This window comes from Paroedura picta, chromosome 7 (assembly GCF_049243985.1).
Source record: "Paroedura picta isolate Pp20150507F chromosome 7, Ppicta_v3.0, whole genome shotgun sequence".
NCBI classification, from domain to species: Eukaryota; Metazoa; Chordata; class Lepidosauria; order Squamata; family Gekkonidae; genus Paroedura; species Paroedura picta.
In genome coordinates, this window is record NC_135375.1 from 15601362 (window position 1) to 15618026 (window position 16665).

Genomic DNA, 16665 nt, shown 5'->3' on the forward strand with positions numbered 1-16665 from the left:
TTTAGACACAATGGGAGGTTTATAAAGAAGATTCTGGATGGAGGGAAAAAAGAAAACAATGTTTCCTCTTGTCCGTCGGCTTGAGCTTTCTCTAAGCTCTTCAGCAGATGGCCATCTCCCTGAGACACAGCTTGAGGACTTCCTTGGTGCACCTTGCGTGGGTGTTCTTGAAGGCAATATGATGGATTAGGTGGACCTTTGGCCTGCTCCATTGTGGTCCCAGCTGAACGTATTCCCTTTAAGACTTTAAATCAGGGGGGAGCAAACTGTGGCCCTCCAGATGTCCGTGGACCATAATTCCCATGAGCCCCTGCCAGCAAATGCTGGCAGGGGTTCATGGGAACTGTAGTCCATGGACATCTGGAGGGCCACAGTTTGCCCACCCCTGCTTTAAATGAAACCAAACTTCAGTGCATCCTTTCTTCCAATCTCCGGTAGGCTTCTCTGGGGCATCTGGTTACTTCAGCTTCTTCATGCCGGCTCTGCAGTCCGTGACAAAATTCATGAGACTCATCGGCATCACTGAGTGCACCACCGAAGGAAGCATCATTCCTCCTAAATCCACCTGGATGAGGCCCACCAATTTGCAGTGCTCTGGATTACTGAAAGGGAAATAATCATTGGCTAAAAATAGGCCTCGGAGAATGCTCAGCCCTTGGCGTCAAACAGGTTATTACAGAATAGAGGATTTTCATATGCCAACTCCAGCCTTCCTTGGAGAGCCAGCTTGGTGTAGTGGTTAAAAGCGGTGGCTTCTAATCTGGAGCACCAAGCTTGATTCTCCACTCCACCATACAGCCAGCTAGTCACAGTCCTGTTAGAGCTTTTCTCAGGGCAGTTCTCTCGGGGATATCTCACGCCCACTTACCTCACAGGTTGTCTGTTGTGGCGAGAGGAAGGGAAGGCGATTGTAAGCCGCTTTGAGAATCCTTGGGGTAGTGAAAAGCAGGGTATAAAAAAAACAACGCTGCTTCTTGATTGGAGTAAACTGGAAAACTGATTAAAAATCAAGATGAGGTCTAGAATTCTGAAATTACAACTGATCTCGAATCTTTCTATGTTCTATCTGTGGGGCCTCGTGGCAGCCTGCCAATACCACCGCCATGCTGGGTACTAAAGTAGCTTTTTGGCCAGGATATTCTGTTTTTCTGCTTCTCGTGAGGGAACCTCAAGGCTGGCTGGATGGCCTCATCCCACACCATTATCACCCCCCCCCCCCAAAAAAAATCTTCTAGTATTTCTCAACTCCAAGCTGGCAACACAACCCTGGCCTCATTGGGGGAAGGTTGGGATAGAAATGGCATAGTTAACTTCAAAATTTCCTACAGAAACTGGGGATCACATTTTTCCCCACAATAATATTGCTTTAAAAGAATCCCCACTAATGGAAAACTAGCAAGTCAGGGATAAAGCTAGGCTGAAGTCTTTCATCCACGACAAGCACTGTGTTTTTAAAAACAGTCTCTGCAGACCAAAGTTGGTATTCATCAGCTGCGGTGTGAGAGGGAGCCATTCTTCAAGAGTCTCCTCTCCCCCCCCCCCAATAGTTTGCTTGTCTTAAAATCGTCTGCGTGAATGAATTTTGGCCTTGGGGATCTGTGAAAGTTAAGACCTTTATATGTAATGAAGTGATGATTTAGCATAATGGGTTCCATGACACTAACACCATTCCTGACATCCACCAAGCATTTTTAGGAAGTGAGAAGTGAGGACGGTCTTTGGCCCAGCAAGCTTTCTGACTGGCAGCTGAACATTGAATTGGCTCTGCAGGTTTTTAAAAGACATTGGCAGCCACTTTCACCACAGCACAAGACTGTGTGACTGAAGGGAAGCTGTGGTGGCCATTTTGTGGCCGGTCCCACTCCTGTGGCAGCCATTTTGTAACTGCGGACACCTGTGCTGTGTCAGAATTCCAAAAGGGCTTGCAGGTGCAAAAAGTTCAGGGATCCTTCATTTACGATGTCAAATGCTTCAGAATATTTTGGATTTAAGAGTTTCTTCCTCAGGAACCAAACCTGGTTATGGCACATTTGTGCTCAGCCAACACCAACAAGCTGGTAGTTCCAGGCCCAGGGGAGATTTGGCTGGCCTTAATCAGTCAGGCCCTTTTGGGACCTGGCTTCTGCCTGGTAGAACAAGTTCTTCCACCTGAAACCTAAATTGGCCTTCCAGCTGGAGGTCAGAAGGACATCCTGGTAGGTGTTTCCCATCTTTCTTCAAGAGAGGCAGGTTCAAATTGCGCACTTCCTACATCGTATCTTACCCAGGACCTAGGGTTTGGGTCTCAGACATCTGGTTTTGTGCTTTCAGATTCTGAAAATTTCAACATGATTTTAGCGCAATTCATTGTATTAAAATGTATATGTTGTTCACCATCCTGAATTCGCCTCCAACAGCGAAGATGGATTATAACTCTAAAGAAATAAAATAAATTTAAGACGTTAAAAAAACCCGAATCGGGCTGTAAAAAGCTCCTCCAGCTGGAAGTTGCCGTGCTAATGAATCATGTTTCTGCAGTACAATCTACAAACACTTACTCTGGTGAAGGATAACATGCATAGCTGGAAGGAAAGGTGCGTCCACGAATGTAAGAAGGACATGGAGGGCATTTGGGATGATCCACGCTGGTAGCTACAAAACAGGATTTAAATTCTGTTCAAAGAGCAAGCACGTCACCTTGAATGGCATTGGGTTTCTCAAGTTAACACCTGAGTTTCTTACAGCAGACTAGAAGAGCCCTGAAATTGGTATATGATCTATCACCAATATACTTATTTTTTATTTATTTATAACCCACCATTCCCCGAAGGCTCAGGACATATAACAACATATATAAAAACACTGATAAAATGACAACTATTTATTTTATTTATTTATATTGAGATGACATTTCTAAACCAACCCTAACCAAAAATGGTCCAGGGGCAGTGTACAACAGGGAAAGAGTACAAAATATAAAATAACAAGTAAAAATACTAAAACCCAATTAAAACCACAATCTTAAATTCTATTCATTTGCTTTCCCGTAGAGGAGAAAACAATCCAGTGAGCCAGGCAAACAAATTGGGATGTATTTTATAAGAGCTTGGCTCAAAGAGGGAGCACTTATCCAAAAATAGCCCCCAAAGTGGGGGTAAGCAGGGGGGCCACACATTCTACATGCAGTTGATTCAGACCACCTCTCCTTTCCCAGGGGGTGGGGTACCGATGTCAATGTGGTGAAGATTTGGCTGTTTTGGGCAGGGAGGCCAGAATTTCAATGTCATTCCTGGTGTCGACCATAAACCCAACAACACAGCTGTTTTACAGGCCCTGTGGAACTCTCCCAAGACGTGCAGGGCCCTGATCTCCCCAGGGAGAGTGTTCCATCAACTTAGAGCCAAGGCCAAAAAAATATGTCCCTAGTCCCCCCCCCCCCCCATTCATGTATCCCCTTTCTAGCTGCCTCCATGGAACTCGCAGCTGACCAGGCATTATCTAGGGCAGGGGTAGTCAAACTGTGGCCCTCCAGATGTCTATGGACTACAATTACCATGAGCCCCTGCCAGCATTCCCCTGGAGGGTGGACTCTATTACATTACCTTTAACGGTTGAATGTCTGTATTAATGTTAAAATGATATAACGTTTATTCTGCACAGTCTAAAAAACTTTAAGAATTAAAAAACATATATACAGCCCACTGGTTATTGCAAAACAGTGTGCTATGTACTATAAGAACCAATAGACGGATGCATTTTGCCCCTTGTAGGGCCTTCTTCAGAGATCTGGTTATAGCACATACCCATTCATTACACATATATAGAATCATAAAGTTGGAAGGGGCCTCATGGGTCATCTAGTCCAACCCCCTGCACAATGCAGGACACTCACAACCCTATTGCTCATCCACTGTCACCTGCCACCCCCTTGAGCCTTCACAGAATCAGCCTCTCCGTCAGATGGCTCTCCAGCCTCTGTTTAGAAATCTCCAAAGATGGACAACCCACCACCTCCCAAGGAAGCCTGTTCCACTGAGAAACCACTCTAATATGCTTAGCAGCCAATAAAAGCTCCAAAGTAAGAGCTGTAATGTACCAAAGTCAATCAATGAATGCATGAAGATACCTATTTATCAGCCATTAGCTCTCTTCCAATGCCTGCCAAAAATTTCAATGGTGTGTTCTCTTATTAATGCATGTATTGCAATGAGTGAAATGATCTCTTTAGTCTGGAGATGAGCTATAATTCAAGGAGATCCCCAGGTCCCTATCCTCTCCCCAACCCCCACCTTTTCCCGTCTCCACCCCCCCCCAAAAAAAAATCTCCAGATGTTTCCAATCCAGAGTTGGCAATCCAAGGGTTTATCCCAGCCTAGCAAAGGGGAATGAAAATCTGTCTCATTCATGCACCCATATCCATTCAAACATTACACTGTCCCCAAGGTGTAACGGTTACTTACAATTTGTAGTAAGAAGATCGTTGTATTTTTTAATGTGCAAAATGTAGACGAAATCTCTTGGTGGAACCAGCCCCAAGCCATAGCTATGCGTAACACTGTGATAAATAGCAGTGTCCTGCAATTACATTTTAAAAAGAAAAGAAATCAAACCATCAACAGAAGAATCCCTACAACAAATTAACAGGGTATGAGTTAGGGTTGTCAGGGGTAGTCAACCTGTGGTCCTCCAGATGTCCATGGACTACAATTCCCATGAGCCCCTGCCAGCATTTGCTGGCAGCAGCTCATGGGAATTGTAGTTCATGGACATCTGGAGGACCACAGGTTGACTACCCCTAGCCTAGAGAGCTCCCGAGATTCCAACTAGGGTTGCCAGTTAGGGCTTGGGAAACATTTTGGGGGCAGAGTTGGGATTGGGTGAGATTTGGGGCGGGACCTCATGAACATGCTTCCTGTATCTGCCGGAGACTGAAATCAGTTCCCTGGAGCATGTGGCTGCTATGGAAGGTGGGTTCCACAGCATTACATCCAAATGAAGTCCCTCTCCTCCCCAAACCCTGCTTTTCATAGGCCCAATCCACCAAAATCTCCAGGTACCTCCCAACCTAGAACTGGTAGTCCTACTGGATCATCAAGTGGCCACAGGGGGTGCTTTAGCTGCTTTTTCTACCCACCCTGCCCCCATTATGCTTCTTCACTGGCTTCACGTTTGGGGTGATCTTCCACAGTATCGGAAAGTGAGAAAAGATTGCTATCGCATGCACCATGGGATTAGCTGGGCAGCCATGGTCTTCCCCCTTGACAAGTCTGGATTCCATCATCAGTTAAATTTTAACAGCCCATACATTATAATCGTAAAGATATATTAAATACACATTGAGTTTCACAGTGCCCAGCTAACAAAATGACCTATAACAAAACAACAAAAACTTTTTTTACAGTCAGGAAGGTTGAATACAAGTCTGTACTACACAGAGGTGCCAATAAAGATCTTGGGTCTATATTATGATGGACAGAATTCACCTTCTGATATACACAAGGCCACACGCAGAGATTTTACTTCAGTCCAGGAAAGGTTTACAGAAAGGCAAATTCTAACAATCAACCTTCTTGGCTAGTAGAATCATAGAGTTGGAAGGGACCTCCTGGATCATCTAGTCCAACCCCCTGCACTATGCATGTCACTCACAACCCTATCGCTCATCCACTCTAACCTGCTGCCCCCTTGAAATTTCACAATAGAAATGCTGATTCTATGAATTTTGGAAAATTGTAAGTGGGTGGACAGAAGTGATTGTGTCTAAGATTGGCTCTTGTGGCCTTTCCATTCATCCCCAGGGAAATGCTGATTGTCCGAAGGCAAATTGGGGTGCGAAGGCAAATTTCTTCCAGACCAGGCTGGCCAGAGATTCTGGTGGGATTTATTTGGGAGGAAAGGGGCATCATCTAGACATGGAATTGAAGTCACTGTGAGTGGGCAGATAGTGTTGAATTTCCAGCATTCTGCAGGGGGGTGGACTAGATGACCCTAGAGATCCCTTCCAACTCTATGGTTCTATGATTCTAAGTCTTTTTGTTTATAGTGATTTATGCATGTGTGGGTCTATAATTAGCCACTGAAGAAGATCCACTGGACTGAAACGCTCTGCATCAATTTTACTGAATCACCTGATCAATTCTGTCTATGATCTTGTACGACTGTAAGGATCTGTCCCACTTGGTACGGTACTCAGGAAGGTACATTAACGAAAGAACTTTCTCAGCTGGTTGTTCCATCGTGGCTTCCACACGGTACCTGGGTCCAAGATAGAAACAAGATTTGATTTCTGTTACAGATGGGATGAACTCAATTCCTACAGACACTGATGTTTAAGAGGAACCATCCAGAGCTGCCACCCCCCACCCCCCAGTTCCTGCAACCACCTGTTGCTGCTGCCCTTTGCCCCCTCCGTGACCATCTCTCACCCACCCCGCCTGTTATGTGTTTGGCCATATTAATGATATTAATGATCATACAGAGGGCCAAGCTAGGATCGAAGCAAGCATGATCTCCGATGACACTGAAAGCCAAGCTGATGTACGTACATGTTTCCTGGGTAGTCTGTTGATGGTCTTGCTGACACAGTAATATGTTTCTCAGGTTGACAAGAGGAAAGAAAACAAACAGTCAAATGCCTCTACTTCAGAGATACCACTAATGCAATTGCGAAATTCAGCCATTTATTATTTTTAGAAGATGGCGAGTTGTTATTTCTTAATGCACATGCTATTTAAAGTCTAAATTCTAAGTCACTCCAAAGGACCATGCAACCCACCCAGGGCAAATATGAATTCTCTCCTGTTTACCAGACTGAAAGATTTACCAAAACATAGGGATTTATTTTCTTCTTTTTTTATTATTATTATTATTATTATATTTATATTTATACCCCGCCTCCCCCCGAAGGCTCGAGGCACAAGTACATGCATTTATTTATATCCTGCTTTTCTCCCCCTTTGAGGCTCAAAAGCAGCTTTTAGAACATTGTCCTCTCCTCCACTTTCTCACAGCAGCCTTGTGGGGTAGGCCAGGCTGAGGGCTTATAAGGGCCCTAAGGTCACCTAGCAAGGTTCCATTGTAGAAGCGGGGATTTGAACTTGGGTCACTCAGGGTGCTAGCCCGCTAATGTATCCACTACACCACACTGTATTGAAAAACAAATATGCACAAGAGGACCTGTTAAACTTCACACACATTGCTAACTTCTGGGACGTCACTCGCAAGAGGGAAATAACTTTCAGAAGATCAATTGCCACTTACTCCTTTTTTGACCTCTTGCCATCCTGATGTATCCTTCAAGTACAACAGCACCTTCCTAGACACGTCTTCTGAGATTTTCTTGTAATCCATCTGTCCTTCACAAATGCAGACAAAGGGGAGAACGTTTCGCCAAGGGAGAGGGAAAAGCAAGAGGAGTACCGTCTCAGGTCTATGCAGGCCATAATGTGCTGTCTGTTTGTCTGCAGCAGAAGAGTTGGTTCTTATATGCCACTTTTCTCTACCCGAAGGAGTCTCAAAACGGCTTAGAGTTGCCTTCCCTTTCCTCTCCCCACAACAGACACCCTGTGAGGGAGGTGAGGCTGAGGGAACCCTGATATTACTGAAGAAGAAGAGTCGGTTCTTATATGCCACATTTCTCTACCCAAAGAAGTCTCAAAGCGGCTTCCAATCGCCTTCCCTTTCCTCTCCCCACAACAGACACCCTGTGAGGGAGGGGAGGCTGAGAGAGCCCTGAGATTACTGAAGAAGAAGAGTCGGTTCTTATATGCCGCTTATCTCTATCCAAAGGAGTCTCAAAGCGGCTTACAGTCGCCTTCCCTTCCTCTCCCCACAACAGACACCCTGTGAGGTGGGTGAGGCTGAGAGAGCCCTGATATCACTGTTCGGTCAGAACAGTTTTCTCAGTGCTGTGGCGAACCCAAAGTCACTCAGCTGGCTGCATGTGGGGGAGCGGGGAATCAAACTTGGCTCACCAGATTAGAAGCTGCCACTCTTAACCACTACACCAAGCTGGCTCTCAGTAGGACTCGCAAACTCAGTGGCCCATTTCCTCTTTATCAGGGGTCCCCAGTGACACCTTTCCTGGTAGCCACCAACTTACATCAGATTTATTACGATACTTGACCAGGCTACAGCATGCATACAGATAAAAGAAATTAAAACTTACAAAAAATAAAACAGGAAAATTCCAAGAACCATAAATAAGAACAATGTTAAACTTTAAGATTCCATAATCTAAGATACATTGTAAATTTAGCAAGCAGCACAAACCTTTGGCATATTTCCTTCAGATTGCTTCCAAAACTTCCTTATCCTGGTAGCCAACCAAGCAAATTTGGCAGCTGCAGAAATGAACTTTTTTTTTTTAATTTTATTTTTTATCAGATAGTGTTCCAGAAATCTTCCTGGTTAGTGGGAGAGATGTCATGAGTTCTTTCCTAATTTGATTCTATAGTTGAAGTGCCCGCAAAGTATTTTAAGAAAGTAAGGCTTTTGCACAGCAAGTCTTCCGATTGGCTGTTCTAATTGGCTGTGTTGTTGTTGTTTTCAGATGGCTTTGGCCAGTGTGGAAGAGTTCGTGCTAAAGTTAGGCAAAACCTCATGCAGTGACATTTGGTGGTTGCCACCCATGGCAGCCCTTTATCATTTGCACCAAACCTCCTGAGTCAGAATTCCAGAGAGGCCTGCAGCCCCTGAAAGGGCTCTTTCCTCTGGCCTCTTTCGCTCCTCAGGATGCTGTTTGTCTGATCTTTTTAACTGGAGATGCTGGGGGTTGAAGTCTGGCCTGGCAGCATAAAACTGCTTTTCGACCACCCCAGATCATATTTCTAGGCTACCAGGTGCTGCTTTCCCTGTGAGCCACTTGTGATCAGTTTGAGGTTCATCAGGGTTCTCATCGCAGCCCCATAGTTTTACCAGTGTTTCCAAGGAGAGGGACTGGGGAACGCCGTTTGATGAGGGTGTTGTGTCCAAAGTGATGTTTACACTGAGCTGCATCATGCAACAACTCAGATGAACTGAGGCGGTCCCAAATTTCAAGTGCAAATCTGTTAATCGTTCAGGTCCCTTGTTCATGTTTCCAAAACAAGCTGGAGGGACAGCGTGCCTGAGAATGCATGCCGCATGAACAAGCAAACATTTTTAGACTGAGTCTTGACATCCTGTGACACACAAGTTTCCCGTTAGTTTCCCGCATACAATCTGGGAGGGCAGATATATCTTCTGGGGGGCAGGCTTTTTAAATACCCAGGTCCTCATTTCATGTGCACTGGCACCTCAGAGTAAATTAGTGACCAGGATCGCCTGGATGGCCCAGGCTGGTTTGGTCTCCTCAGATCTTGGAAGCGGAGTACTTGGATGGGAGACACCAAGGAAGACCCCAATGTACAGATCTTGAGGGGACACCCAGAACCTAGAGAGGCCAAAGAAGGGCATTCATAAGACCAGCCAGCCCCTTGCCCTGCTTCTCGTGGCTCCTGCCCTGCCACAAATCTTGTTAGTCTTTAAGGTGTTGCTGGACTCTGGCTGTTTTCTATTGCAACATAGGGCATTTTTAGGTGGGATGAAATGCCAGATGTGGGATGAGATGCCAGATCCCACAGATGTGTGGGATGAAATGTCAGATGTGTTTTTTTTTAATACCCTGCTTTGCAAGACCCGAAGGGGTCTTTTCCCTACCTGTGAGTTAGGCGTGCTGAGAGAGCTCTGCTAGAACAGCTCTAATTTTAGTTATCGCTTGTTTTATATACCGCCCCACCCTGCAAGCTTGGGGCACTTGACAATGTAACCTATAAAACTGGCATTTGAAGAGAACTGGGACAGGCCAAGGTCCCCCAGCTGGCTGCATGTGGAGGAGCGGGGAATCGAACCCGGTTCTCCAGTCCGCATCCGCCGCTCTTAACCAGGACACCGCACCCCTTCCCATCCTAGGGCAGTTCTTATATGCAGGACCACGGGACGCTGCCTCTCCAGGGGCGGCTTCAGCAGTTCCACCGGCAGTGCCGCATCCCCGGCTCAGGCTGGAGTCGCTCCGCGGGCGGAGGCTCCACCCCGGGGCGCTCACCTGGGCGGAAGAGGCGGACTGCGGGACGCCGCAGCATCCCCCGCCCTCCATCGCCTCCTCCCGCCTGCAGCGCCCGCGGCTCAGCGGCGGGGGGCAGTGCGGCTCGCGGGCATTGTGACGCCGACGGGCGCGGGGCGTGCCGGGAGTTGTGGTCCGCTCGAACGCCGCGGGAAGGCGAGCATGCGCAGGGCGGCCCGGCGGCGCCATTTTGGAGGCGGTGGCGTTTCCCTTTTCAAAACGAGGGGCGGGAGGAGGAGGAGGAGGACGGGGAAGCGGCTGGGGGGCAAGGAGAAAACAGGTGGGCTTGCAAGGAGCGTGTTGCCCGCGTTCAGACGTGAGGGTCCCGTTGCATTCACGGGTTTGGAATGTGTGGGGGTGGGGGTGGGGGTGGGGGTGGGGGTGGGGGTGGGGGTGGGGGTGGGGGTGGGGGGGTGAGTTCACCATGGGAAGGACCGTGGCTCAGGGGTAAAGCTTCTGCATGGGATGCAGACGGTCCCCAGGTTCAGCCCCCAGCTGAAAGGACCACGTGATGTGAAAGACCACTAAGCCGAGACCCTGGAGAGCTGCTGCCAGCCTGAGTAGGCAATGGTGACTTTAGTGGACCAAGGGTCTGATATGGTATAAGGCAGTTTTCATGTGTGTCTTTGGGAATATATTGAATTGATTGACTTGCTCTGTGGGAGACCTTGGAGAGCTGCTGCCAGCCTGAGTAGGCAATGCTGACTTTGGTGGACCAAGGGTCTGATGCTGTATAAGGCAGTTCCATGTGTGTCTTTGTGAATATGTTGAAATGATTGATTTTCTCTGTGGGTGAAACCCTGGAGAGCTGCTGCCAGCCTGAGTAGGCAATACTCTTTGGTGGACCAAGGGTCTGATGCTGTACAAGGCAGTTTTCATATGTGTCTTTGTAGATATATTGAAATGATTGATTTGCTCTGTGGGTGAAACCCTGGAGAGCTGCTGCCAGCCTGAGTAGGCAATACTCTGGTGGACCAAGGGTCTGATGCTGTACAAGGCAGTTTTCATGTGTGTGTTCATTTGTGACTATATTGAGATGATTGGTTGGCTCTGTGAAAGAGCCCCCTCTTGGCATGCAGATGGTCCCAGGTTCAATCACTGGCATCTCCACTTAAATAAAAACGATCAGACAGTCGGTGATGTGAAAGACATTTCTGTGCCTGAGATCTTGGACAGCGGCTGCTTGTCTAAGTAGACGATATTGGCCAAAGGGTCTGATTCAGTCTTTGTGAGGTGTATTGTCTGACACTTGAGACGAGGATTGCCAGCTCAGGATTGGAAAACAGAGATTTGGGGTGTGCAACGTGGGGAGGGAGGGGTTTGGGGAGGTGGGCTACAATGCCATAGAGTGGCACCGTATGATACTGCAAAGGCCCCTCAATGGTATAGTGATGTGGGGGGGGGGGTTCAAAACAGCCCCCCCACACACACACTCTGTCCCTGCTGTTTTTGGCTCTGAAACAAAAAGGAAAGGTGTGTGGAAGTGAGGTGTGGCAAACTGACATCACTCCCTGGCACGTTGAAGCCTGAAAAATATTTCAGCACTACCTCCACAGTCAAAAGGCTGGAAAAGGATGCCATAGAGTTTATCCTCCAAAGCAGCCAGTTTTTTCATACGGCAACTGGTCACTGTTGCCAGGGGCTGAGTTCTAATTCTGGAGACCTTCAGCTCCCCCCTCTCCAAGGCTGACAAACCTAGCTGAGGCTTAAATTATATTCCTACCTCTCATAGTGAATATTTGACCACCAGAGTGGTCAAATTGGAAGGGACGGCAACCTTGGTTTACGAGACTTTTTGAACATCATAGTAAATGAACAAGGTCTTACCTTTAATAAATGTCAAGACAACTGATTTCTCTCTCCCTCCCCCCCCCATTTATTGACAGTTTTCAGAAACATGAATGACAGTTCCTGACCTCCAGTTGGATGAAAAGCAATGGCAGGTTTAATTTGAAAAGGTCGCATCTGCTCCCTGGGATCTACGCCGTTTTTTCTTATGGCAAGTTATCACCTCCGGAGTAATAGCAGCAGTTCCTTGGAGGAGCACAGTCCAGTCCAGTACAACGACAAGCAGTATAGCTCAGCATCGCAAGCTTTGGAGGCCTATATTAAAGATTACGATCTCAGCCTTGTGTCCCCGCAAATAAAGCCTGGAAAAATCTGCGTGAATCACAGCACTCCTAGAGACATCAGGCCTTCCAAGGATTGTTTCCAGCAAAAATATGGTATGTAGTGATTTGGGCTTTTTTCCCCCTGGCAGAATGGGTGATGAATGGAAACTTGGCTAGCCTTCCAGGCCGCTGTTGAAATGGTGTGAACCTCAGAATCTCCTTAATACCATTTCTTTTAGCATTGCTGATATCATTCTGACATTACTGGTCCCTAATTCTAATTTTGTCAAGCATTTATTGGGTGATAGGACTATATGTGGCTGAGTCAAACCTCCCTCCCCAAATGGCCAATGATAGGCCTGCCGGGGGAGGGAAGGGGAGGGGGCTGGGGTAGGCGTGTCCACAGCTCTGCTTCCCAACCATATTCTGCACCATCACACCACTTCTGAGGTTTCTCAAAGCGTCAAGAATGTTTCAGGGGATTCTCAATGGTAAAACTGTTGAGAAAGAGTGGTTTAATTAGATCATGCCCATGCCCTTGTTATCTCCCACAGGGCTTGCACAGGTGAGCTCTTCCAACAGGCTTTTAAGTAGAAAAGTTTGAGTCCAGTGACACTTTTAAGAGCAGCCAACTTTAATTCTAGGTAAAAGTTTTGGACTCAAACTTTGCTGTGTTGCTTCAAACCAACACAGCTACCCACCTGAATCGGGCTTTCAATTAGTCATTACATATTTATTTGCTTGTTTGTTGTATTTATATACCACCCTCCCCTGAGGCTCAGGGCGGTTTACATAGAATGTAGAACCATGCAGGCCAAGCACAGGCTCTACCCCACAACAATAACAATATTAACAGTAATAATTGTAGCTGTAACAGGGCAAACCGGTCCAGGGGCAGAACACATGAATGGATTTCTGGGAGGGAGGGAGCAAGGGCCCTGTAGATGCTGCTGGTTTCGCTCGGTCTCGGCCAAATGCCTGGGGAAAGAGCTCCTTTTGCAGGCCCTGCGGAACTGTTTTAGCTCCGTCAGTGCCCTGATCGCCTCCAGGAGCTCATTCCACCAGGTGGGGGCGAGGACAGAGAAGGCTATATATCCTCAGGGGTAGTCAACCTGTGGTCCTCCAGATGAAGGTTGAAGAGCATCAGCTTCAGGGCTTCCACGGGGCCATGATGGTTCCCTCCGGAAAAAGTGCTCTCCTGGAACCAATGACGGGCATTGTGAATAAAAGGAACATGGAGCTTAATCCTCAGGGGAGGGTGATATATAAGTTTAATAATAATAATATAGAATCATAGAATCATAGAGTTGGAAGGGGCCATACAGGCCATCCAGTCCAACCCCCTGCTCAACGCAGGATCAGCCCTAAGCATCCTAAAGCATCCAAGAAAAGTGTGTATCCAACCTTTGCTTGAAGACTGCCAGTGAGGGGGAGCTCACCACCTCCTTAGGCAGCCTATTCCACGGCTGAACTAATATATAGCTGGCAGTTTTAAAATATTGTTTCTTCTAGATCGTTTTACTGAATGCAGGCGTGCGTTCAATGGGAGATTGAAATTGTTGGTTTTAAATTGTGTTTTATATTTATTATTGTTGTTCTCACAATTGTTTATTGAATTGTATTTTACTCTTGACATCGGCTCCCAGGAGCCTTGTTTGTCAAGGGAATGGTGGGATATAAATCTAAATAAAGTAATGGATGAGTGTAATAAACAACTGACTGACGACTCTGCCTTCGGCCTATATGGAATGGTTGCTCAGTGAGGCCTTTGTGGTCTCAAAAACAGGTAGGTGTGAAGTTGTGCATAATACATTCGCTAAGCTAGAAGAGGGCAGGATGCTGTTTCCGTTGGCTGCAGAGGAAAGGACGCGCAGTAATGGGTTTAAACTACAAGTACAACGATATAGGCTAGATATCAGGAAAAACATTTTCACAGTCAGAGTAGTTCAGCAGTGGAATAGGCTGCCTAAGGAGGTGGTGAGCTCCCCCTCACTGGCAGTCTTCAAGCAAAGGTTGGATACCCACTTTTCTCGGATGCTTTAGGACAGGGGTAGTCAACCTGTGGTCCTCCAGATGGCCATGGACTACAACTCCCACGAGCCCCTTCCAGCTCTGGAGGACCACAGGTTGACATCTGGAGGACCACAGGTTGACTACCTCTGCTTTTGGATGCTTTGGGCTGATCCTGCGTTGAGCAGGGGGTTGGACTAGATGGCATGTATGGCCCCTTCCAACTCTATGATTCTGTGATTCTATTGTGGGTGACCCTAGCAATCCTGAAATTAAGCACAGAAAACATGACCCTTCTGACCCAGGGGTTTCTTTGCGTCCCTGCATCACTCAGACTATGAATGTAGCACAGGACTTCCCTGGAAATAATGATTTATCTTGGATAAATGTGTGACTGCAGGGCCATTATGTTGCATTTCATAGTCTTTTAGGGGTAATATTTATTGGGGATGTTATGCGTATTGTAACCCGCCACGAGCCTTCATGAGAGTGGCGGGCTAGAAATTTAATTAATAATAATAATAATAATAATAATAATAATAATATAATAAACGTCTAGCACAAAGCTATAGTAACTGCAACTTTCAAAGCATCTTTTACTTTGAGAGGGGGTGGGGAAATGTGTGGATTCAGCTAAATTATATCTTGTTTCCCAGCTCTGGAGAACTTAATGCATCATGCAGTGAAAGTTCCCGTCTCTCCCTTTTTGAGGAGAAAAATCGCTTGTGAGTCAGACTTGCTGAGTCTCACCACGGACGACCTTCTAGCCTTTCCTCCGGACGGCTCTGTGTCTTTCAATCAAGTCGTCGCCTTACGGCCAGTGCATCACTATAGCAGATCAAAGAGGAAATCTCAGACTTCTTCTTACATCCATCAGCAGACTGCTTCCTTTGGCCACGAAGGAGGACTGAGTTTTCCGGGAGATCCTATTATTTCCTCTTCGTACAAAGACTTTAGCAGAAAGATCCCCGCCCAACATACCTTTCTTAAATATGATTCTGGCCCTTCCTGGCATTCTCTGCAGAACCACTTCATTGAGCAGGAGGAATCGGGACCCGTGTTTCACAAGAACTATCCGAGGTGGCTTACATGTCAAAAATCTGACTTGAGTGTTTCGGGGATCAGCAGCATTCCTGATTCCAAGTACCCGGCTTGGCTCGACAGCCATAACCTCTTGCCAAATTCAGCGGTTGAATGTTTCTCCCAAACCAGCGATGTGGGGAGCGATTCTTACCACTTGGAAGGGAGCGGGAAACTAAGAAGCAACCGGAACCCGGGCAGATCAAACAGCTCTAGGCATTCTGAACACGGTGGCTTGGTGGACCTACGGGATAAGGATGCTGTTCTAAGAACCTGCCAAGATGATAGCCGGAGGGTGTGCTTCGCATCCGATGGTGCAGGAGAGGGCAGGCATTCGTGGACAGGTAACTCATGGACAGGTAACACTTGATCTAGTTCTGAGTTGTAAAGATATGGTGAATCCAGAATTCATTGAATTACGTCTCGGTGCCACCCTTTTGCTACTGGTCCAGGGAAAATGCAGTCTCGCCCAACCATGTTGCCTGCTAACTCTTTGTTGTTATGGTGTTTCATCATAGAATCCGAGAGTTGGAAGGTGCCATAGAGGCCATCTAATCCAGCCCTCTGATCAATTCAGGAACAGCCTCAAGCATCCAGGATAAGGATCTGTCCAGCCACTGCTAGGAGACTGCCAGCGAAGGGGAGGGGAGAGGGACTCTTACAGTTTTCTGTGTTGTACTCAATGATTTTCTTGTCAAAATAATAGTTTCTGCCCTTCAAGGATGGCCAGATACAACTGTTAGAGGATTGGGTGGTAGGACCTATGAGGAGCAGCAGGAAGGAGGCTGTGCTGATGTGCCGCAGTGTGCCTACATCACTGTCAATGTGATCCCGATGTGATGTCGCCATGCTAGGGGAGGGTGGTATGTGGATATTTGGGCAAAAACTCTATGGCAAATTTGGTTTCTACCAAAGAGTTTTTGCCCAAATACCACAGTGTCTTCCTGACACGATGACATTGCTTCCAGATCATGTGGGCATGTCCCTGCACATCGACAGAGCCCCCCCCCCCTTTTGGGAGATATATTCTCCCCGCCAGCCAGCTGATTGGTTGCTGGGTAGTGGGGCCTGCCAGCTGGAGATCTCCATGGGGGCAGGGGGGTGTCTGGCAACCCTACCTTCTTCATATTCTATACCCAGGGAATCTTATTAACCATTTTGTTTCCTTAGTTCCCTGTGCCAAGCCATTTTATTTACCCTACAGGGCTTCAAAGCCCGTTCATAAGAATGGGCTTTGAAAGGGGGTGGCCCGTAGCGGCATCCCCCGCAACACCAGGGACCCCCCGCTCAGGCCCCCCATCCCCGGTTTCCCCGCGTGCCTCGGAGCAGGCCTGCCGTGTCACCGACACGGCGGGCCTGCTCTGAGGCCCACAGGCAACACTCCCCACCCGCCCCCTCCCCTCT

At 47.3% G+C, this 16665-nt stretch overlaps 2 protein-coding genes across 5 annotated transcripts in view; one reads left to right on the forward strand and one right to left on the reverse strand.

Annotated features, from left to right (window-relative positions):
* On the reverse strand, window positions 1–10264 carry STARD6 (StAR related lipid transfer domain containing 6). Of its 2 annotated transcripts, none has more exons than XM_077346804.1 (7): window positions 10043–10264; window positions 7240–7329; window positions 6525–6574; window positions 6108–6234; window positions 4440–4554; window positions 2538–2631; window positions 1–602 (listed from the first exon to the last, which is right to left on the reverse strand). In XM_077346804.1, the coding sequence occupies exons 1-7, from the start codon at window positions 10247–10249 to the stop codon at window positions 458–460; spliced, it is 828 nt and encodes a 275-aa protein (XP_077202919.1). In that variant the 5' UTR covers window positions 10250–10264; the 3' UTR covers window positions 1–457. The 2 variants fall into 2 exon arrangements, with proteins under 2 accessions (XP_077202919.1, XP_077202920.1); XM_077346805.1 differs by having other exon boundaries at window positions 7240–7334; window positions 10043–10168.
* The window catches only part of C7H18orf54 (chromosome 7 C18orf54 homolog), an 18707-nt gene continuing 12281 nt past the window's right edge, over window positions 10240–16665 (forward strand). Inside the window, exons 1-3 of one of the 3 annotated variants that reach the window (XM_077346801.1) lie at window positions 10240–10340; window positions 11947–12285; window positions 14838–15620. In XM_077346801.1, coding sequence (XP_077202916.1) covers window positions 12057–12285; window positions 14838–15620 — 1012 coding nt within the window. In that variant the 5' untranslated portion in view covers window positions 10240–10340; window positions 11947–12056. Of the gene's footprint in view, window positions 10377–11946; window positions 12286–14837; window positions 15621–16665 lie in introns of all 3 variants that reach the window. The other 2 variants (XM_077346803.1, XM_077346802.1) reach the window with 2 other exon arrangements.

What these genes read in the sequence shown, in the direction of transcription:
- STARD6 (XM_077346804.1), bottom strand. Translation starts at nt 10,249, where the DNA reads ATGGCGCCGCCGGGCCGCCCTGCGCATGCTCGCCTTCCCGCGGCGTTC. An exon ending in GGCAAGAGGTCAAAAAAGGA is followed by an intron (nt 6,575 to 7,239) that starts GTAAGTGGCAAT and finishes TGTCAACCTGAG; the next exon opens with AAACATATTACTGTGTCAGC. An exon ending in TCATAGACAGAATTGATCAG is followed by an intron (nt 4,555 to 6,107) that starts GTGATTCAGTAA and finishes ATGTAATTGCAG; the next exon opens with GACACTGCTATTTATCACAG.